Source organism: Hirsutella rhossiliensis, assembly GCF_020360975.1.
Source record: "Hirsutella rhossiliensis strain HR02 chromosome Unknown scaffold00009, whole genome shotgun sequence".
Taxonomy (NCBI): domain Eukaryota; kingdom Fungi; phylum Ascomycota; class Sordariomycetes; order Hypocreales; family Ophiocordycipitaceae; genus Hirsutella; species Hirsutella rhossiliensis.
In genome coordinates, this window is record NW_025408675.1 from 585,420 (window position 1) to 592,545 (window position 7,126).

The following is a 7,126-nucleotide window of genomic DNA, read 5'->3' on the forward strand; positions in this document are numbered from 1 at the left end:
GGAGCTAAACAGGACAAAGACATCGAGATCATGCCGTCAATCTTGGGCTTGGTTGCGGCGGCCCATTTCGCAGCGTCCATGTCCATGACACCGGCCACCCTAGGACACGTTCCCCACACTCGCCTATATCGACTCGAGCGACGTTCGTTATGCTATCATCATGCTAGGCTGCATCAGGGCTGACTGTCAAACCCTGTTCATCTCACCGCGCAATAGCACAGAAATCCAGCTATCATTTTTTCAGACGACAGCCTGCTCCCACCTATAGGATGCAGAGCCGTTCCACCAAGTGGTTCAGCCATGGCTACGTCGGCGCCCTATGCAGATGGCCCTTGCTTGAGAAGGTCAACCAGACAATTCCCACACACGGTCGCATCGAACGGCAACTAGTTGCGGTTTCAGACCCCAATATGCCGTTCCTACGTGCCAGCAAGGGTTCTGTCCAGCGGGGCCCGACCACAAAAGCGTACAAGAATTACATCGACGCAATGTTTGAAGTTTTGAACAAGTGGAGGGCCCCAGTAGCGTCTCTAAAGCACCTGACATTTTGACGTTGCCAGCGAAACAAGACTTTGCGAATCCATCTTCCGCTTTTTTGAAACTAGCATCGGGATACAGAATCTAGACTCCAGCACGGATTTTTTTAGTACTCAGTTTTGAAGTGTTGAAAAATGAACGAGCAAAACTATATAGGCACTCTCTACCTCATGCGCCGCAGTATTCCCAATTCTAGTTGGCCAAGTAGCCTGAGCGGTTGGCGCGCAAGTGGGGTAACAAAACACGGCCGTTCCAGCAGTAGACAAATGGTGGGAAGAGCAGCCGCGGTTTTGTTTCCCGACCTGGCGCGTTAGACGCCCCTCACCATTCGTTAGAGGAGATAGATAAAGTGGTAGGCAAGTCGTAAAGGTGGTGTCAGAGCAGAGAAAGGACTTATAATACACGTTCATAACACCTCTAATGGGGTGCCCCTATTTTGCCTGGTGTAGCGGTATTTTACCAGCTTCACAGGTGGTAACTATTTCCGAACCATCAACCCGGCTTCTTAGTGAAGCTATATGACATAGCAGCTGGTATATTGGTGGTGAACCTTAACATACCCTGTTCCATGCCAGTCAAATTGACTTGTCATAGATAGACAGCCCCTAGGTCGCAAGCCGATTTAAACTACATCGAGAGCATCTCTTTTAGCGCAACAGAAATTACGTTTACGTCTGCGGTCCTGCGCAGTATTACTGTCCGTACGCGTCGCCCCTTAAGTAATTAAGTTAATAGTCGTAACGTTATCCCTAGCTGATGGAAGGGATTGGGGAAAGGAGCGGAAGGTTACTTCATGCATTATATTAGCCGGCTAGGGGTGGAGGTGACTATGAAAGAATGCTGTCCTCCTCCAACATGTGCCGGCAGTAGCATGTCGCGCTTCTGGCACTCCATTCGGACGAACACACACATAAGGAAAATACGATATCGATCTGGTGCAGACTATGTAACTACCTAACTATTTGTGAAATGTCGCGAACCTTGCTGGGACTTCTTCGACCCGGCGGGACTGTACTGTTCGCCACGTAATATAGCATGTGTTTGGGCTCAGTCATTAAAATTCCAGGAATTATGCCAGAGCTTGCATGCTATAGCTAACAAAGCTACTCTCGCGCATTGACTTGACGTATTTAAAGTGCTCTAAAGTGTTAGATGGTTATATTCTACTGTATCACCATTAGAAAATACAATTTGACTACTGGCTTTATAGTTTTAAACCTAAAATTAGGACTAAATATATTATACTGAGCTACTTTGAAACTATTATTCAGTTGAGGTTCATTTAACTCGTACCAGTCAACTCCCTGGGTGGCAGATGATGTTGGGCACGCCGCAGAGACCAGAACATGGAAACGTTCAGTAGCTTCGACTCGTTGCTTGGTTGCTAAACTGAAGACTGGACATGGCCTAGTAGCCGGCATCCGGGCGAAGGAGCAGTATCAACATACTTGACACGCTGATTCTAGTCCTTCTGCTGCCAACGCCACTCATTGGCAGCCAACTCGCCGGATGCAATCTCAGTCCGGTGCTCGTTAACCTTGCGCCTGACCCAGTCATCCCTGGTTGAAAACTTGGTGGCCTCGACCACTCTGGGCGAGCCAGCGCATCGTCCCCTGAATGTGATGCCTGGCAACGACGGGTACGACGGTTAGTAATGGCTCACTGCCAGGTGCAGGTAGGGACCAAAGTATTGAAGATAACGTACCATCGTACACCCACCAGTCCGAGTATGAGTCCTTGATTTCCTTGCCGGTCTGGGTGTAGACCTTGATATTGCGGAACCCTGGCGCCGGGATCGTCTTTGATCCAAAGACCTTCTGCAAGTCGACAACCGTCGTCCCATCAAATCCACTCGAAGGCTGGGTAGCGAGAGCGATACACTCTGGGCGGTTGTCGAGGCAGAGCTCGACGTCGTCCCACGTTCCCTGGGCGATGCCATTGCCCAGCTTCAACTCAACCTCGAGCGACTTGAAATGAGAGCAGGCGTCTGGCCGTCCAGGGGGTTGTACCGCCAGTGTCTCCGTCTGCGCGTCCTCCGTCTGCCAGTGCCAGTCTTCGATCTTGATGTCCCCGTTGTACGACTCCGAGTCTTCAAAACGCTCAAACCACTTGTAGACGTCCTCAAAATTGGTAACTTGGGCCAATCTGCCTGAGCCAGCGCAGGTTCCAACCAAAGTGACACCTGCAACGTAGTGAACGCGGACGGTTAGCATGACTGGAGCTTTCACCACCCAATGAACAGGGTTGTTCAGCGGAGAAAGGGTTGATGGGTATGTATGTTATACGATACCTTTGAGCTTCCACCAGTCTGGCTTGTATCCGTCCGAGCCAATGTCGAGCCAAAGCTTGAAGGACTTGACGTCCGAGACGCGAACATTGGGTGATTCATAAGCCTTCTCAAGGTCAACGTCTTTCTCGTCCACCTCATCTCCCGAAGGGCTCTTGGCCAGCAGGGTGTCTCCCTTTCCAAACGTAATGTAGATGTTATCCCAGGTGTCACGGGCTGTGCCCGGCTGGTGGACCCGGTTGTACCGGGTCCGGTGGGTCGTGCTCCGGTGGCAACACCGGCCCCGCTCCGCGGACCCAGAAGCTGCGAGAACATTCCGAGAAGGGCAATATAAGCTCGCACTCGAGGCTACGCCTCGAGTTCAGCTTCTTTTCCTCCTTAGCTCTAGATAGACAACATCTAGGCACCTGCTTGTTGAATAAACTCCGGGCCAGCCTTTCACATATCTAGAGCTCCTTCTAAATACCGCAAGCTCTACAGGACCAACTTTCCTTGCTGATGGAGCAACTCGGGCGAGCGCAGCCGCAGAGCGCCGACTTGCAATCGCCGCCAGTGGCACGAGGATTGGGCGAGAGCACGCCTGGCTTGGGCACGCCCTCCCAAAACCTGCGGTACTGGAATGCGGAAACCGTTGCCCAACCCACCCAAGTATGACGGCTCACGGAAGAGCTACTCCTCCTGGGCCAGGCAGATGCGAGACAAGCTGGACCTTGATGCACACTACTACAGTGGAAATCGCGAACTTTGGTACCTCATCAACTCATGTTTGGACGAGCGACCACAGCAAGTGGTCGCTACCTTTACGCCGCGGAGGCCCTGGGGTAGCTACGACCCCAAGAGTTCATGCGATACCTCGACCGAACCTACCAGGACAGCAACATCCAATCCCGCGCTGCTGCCACGCTGAGAACTATGCGGCAGCGCGAGACCAACCTCTCGCGTCCTTCCTTCCCGATTCGAACAGGCATTAGCTGAAGCCGGGGAGCAGACTGGCCGGACAGTGCAAAGATCGTATTTCTAGAGAACGCAATAAATGCACGCCTCCAAGAGAGTTTGGTCACAGCCGTACCGACGACTACCAGGGATGGCTTGCGAGAGTTCAGGAAATTGCGGGCAGATTGGAGAGACTGAAACCCGGTAGGCAGCCGACGTCGACTGAGCGGACGCCTCAACAGCTACCAAGGCAACGACCCAAGGAGGAACCGGAGGACCCCGACGGAGATGTTAAGATGACGGACATCAACCGTATTGGCCACGAGTCGAAGGGTCGTCGACATGTCGATAAGAAGCCGAAGGATGAGCGCCGCTGCTATCGCTGTGGTCGGACGGATCATCTTATCGTGGACTGCCCAGCCCAGGTGGTCTTTCCTGGCGAAGGAAGCAACAGCGACCTAAAGCTGCGCGCATGAAGAAGCCCGATGCCGCAGATGATTCGGAATCAACCGCAGCATCCAGTGAGGACGAGTCGGCGGGGAAAGACTAGCCCCGGGGCGAAAGCGGGCGCCGGGGCCTGCAAAGGCAGACATCCGGGACTGGGAAGCGTTCAAGCCACGAATGAATAGTCGGACTGTATTAGTCAACGCGCGGGTAAACCGAGGCTATCGAATACGCGCCCTTGTCGACTGTGGATGTGACTGCTATGCCGTGATCGACGAAGCCCTTGTTCGGAAGCTGCGGATACCCTTCGTCGACTCGAAACCACGAGAAATTGGGGGATTCTCAGAGTCAGCGAAGAGTGTCATATCCCCAGGGTCGTGGCTGTTGTGGTCGAGACAGCTGGATTTGACGAACGTGTCTTTGCATACGTGATCCCAAGCCTGGGCCAGGACATGTTCCTCGGCCGGCCTTGGATGGAGAGAAATCACGTCGTGTACGATGCTGCCAAGCAGCGAATGTACCATGGGAGGGCAGGTGTGACGATACGCCTCATTGGGCAGGAAGAGCCCGCCAAGATACGCGCGATTCGAAGCGCAAGACTCGTGTCGGCAGCCGTATTCACGGCGGAGTGTCGACGCGCAAAGAGACGCAAGAAGTGCAACGCGATCTCGATTCATGCAATCAGTTTGTCGGATATAGAGAGGCGCTTCAGCCGAAGCCGCCAGTCGATCCGAGCGAGAAGGTCCCGGCAGAAGTGCTGAAAGAATTCCGCGACCTATTCTCACCAGGAGAGGCAATGAAGCTGCCGCCACATCGACCGGGTGTGGATCATGAAGTCAACCTGCAGCCTGACAAGAACGGCAACGAGCCACCCTTCCGTGGGGCCCACTCTACAACATGTCACGAGAAGAGCTGTTGGTCTTGCGAAAGACCCTGAAAGACCTGCTGGACAGAGGATTCATCCGAGCGAGTAGCTCAGCGGCTGCCGCGCCGGTGCTGTTCGTGCGGAAGCCGAATGGAGGGCTGCGATTTTGTTGCGACTACCGAGCGCTGAATGCAATCACCAAGCGCGACCGATACCCACTGCCCCTCATCGCGGAGACCCTGCAGAATCTGGCCAAGGCTAAGTGGTTCACCAAGTTGGACGTGGTGGCCGCTTTCCATAAGATCCGCATGGCTCCGGGACATGAGGAAAGACTGCATTTCGCACGAGGTTTGGGCTCTACGAGTGGCTCGTGTGCCCTTTCGGCCTGAGCGGCGCCCCGGCATCATTCCAACGATACATGAACAGTGTATTGCGCGAATGGCTGGACGACTTTGTCACAGCGTACCTGGATGATGTACTGATCTACTCGAGCGGTTCGAAGGCGGATCATGAGGCTAAGGTGCGACGAGTTCTCCAAGCACTCGCCGACGCTGGGCTGCACCTAGACCCAGCGAAGTGCGAGTTTTCGGTACAAGAGGTCAAATACCTTGGGTTCATCGTCAACGCAGGAAAGGAATCGCCTGCGACCCCGAAAAGCAGCGCGCCATCCGCGAATGGGAGGCCCCGACCACGGTGAAGGGTGTCAGAAGCTTTCTGGGCTTCGCCAACTATTACCGGATCTTCATCCCCGACTATGCCAAGATCACGCAGTCTCTGGATGCCCTGCTTAAGAAAGGAACTGCCTTTCATTGGGGACGAGCGGAGAACGAGGCGTTTCAGGAGCTGAAGCGACGATTTTGCGAGTCACCGGTGCTCAAGCAGTGGGACCCGAGCCTCCCGACCTTTTTGGAGACGGATTGCTCAGGCTACGCATTGGGAGGCGTCCTGTCGCAGGAAGGCCCAGATGGACGTCGACACGCATGCGCCTTCTTCTCGAAGCGACTTTCGCCAGCGGAGTACAACTATCCCATTCACGACAAGGAGATGCTTGCCATCTCGAGATGTCTCGACAACTGGAACGCCGAACTTAGGAGCTGCGGCCCATTTACAATCCTTACCGATCACCGCAACCTGGAGTTTTTCTGGACACGCCAGAAGCTCACGGAACGGCAGAGCCGTTGGGCAGCCGAATTGTCCCAGTTCGACTTCAAGCTCGAGTATCGACCGGGAAGCGAGGCTGTCGTGCCTGATGCGTTGTCCCGCCGTGAACAAGACAAGCCACAGGGCATTGACGACGAGCGGGAACAAGGAAGAATGATACAGTTGATACCGGATAGTGCCATTCCATCATCGACAAGAGCATGTATCAACGCGATGAGTTCTGACTGTTCAGAGGCATCCACCCTGCCGAAGATGAAGGTCTTCGAGGTAGCGGACCTGCAGCAACTCTGGGACGAAACGGTGGCGAAGGACTCGATATTCCGGGCAGCCTATAAGGCAGTCCGCGATCGCGAGCGTGCCTTCCCGCCCTCGCTGGGCCTGAAGATCCAGATTTCAGAATGTGCGATCGACGCAGGCAAAAGGCTGACATTCAGAGACCGTATTTGGGTGCCGGGTGGATCCGGAGAGGAGGGTAACCAGGAGGAAGCTGAGAAAGACCAGTTGAGAACCCGCATTGTGCAGCAGTCGCATGACTCTGTTGCGACCGGTCATCCCGGCAGGAAGGTACGCTGGCTATTGTGGCTCGGCGATTCTACTGGCCTGGGCAGTCCCAGCTGGTTCGCCGGTACGTAGCCAATTGCGACACCTGCGGCAGAGCACACATCTGGCGCCAGTCGAAAAGGATTTCTCAAGCCTCTGCCGATTCCAGATCGACCCCGAAGCCATTTGTCCATGGACTTCATCACAGATCTGCCGCCTACTGGACCGAGCAAGGCAAGGTACCTGTGGGTGATTGTGGACAGACTGACAAAGGCTGTGACCCTCGAGGTGATGGACAACATGGAAGCTGAGCCGTGTGCAAACCGTTTTCTCCAGTGTCATTACCGATTTCACGGAAT

General features: G+C 54.3%; 2 protein-coding genes across 2 annotated transcripts; one reads left to right on the forward strand and one right to left on the reverse strand.

The window, feature by feature from the left end:
• Nucleotides 1–1,999: 1,999 nt before the first annotated feature.
• On the reverse strand, nt 2,000–3,139 carry HRG_07944 (uncharacterized protein; the record flags this gene model as incomplete). Its single annotated transcript, XM_044866415.1, has 4 exons — nt 2,000–2,163; nt 2,243–2,719; nt 2,828–3,040; nt 3,121–3,139. 4 exons carry the CDS (start codon nt 3,137–3,139, stop codon nt 2,000–2,002), a joined length of 873 nt encoding a protein of 290 aa, XP_044718304.1.
• A 1,959-nt stretch (nt 3,140–5,098) lies between these two features.
• HRG_07945 (reverse transcriptase (RNA-dependent DNA polymerase) domain-containing protein) lies at nt 5,099–6,860 on the forward strand (the record flags this gene model as incomplete). Its single annotated transcript, XM_044866416.1, has 4 exons — nt 5,099–5,203; nt 5,270–5,340; nt 5,415–5,648; nt 5,696–6,860. The coding sequence occupies 4 exons, from the start codon at nt 5,099–5,101 to the stop codon at nt 6,858–6,860; spliced, it is 1,575 nt and encodes a 524-aa protein (XP_044718305.1).
• Nucleotides 6,861–7,126: the final 266 nt, after the last annotated feature.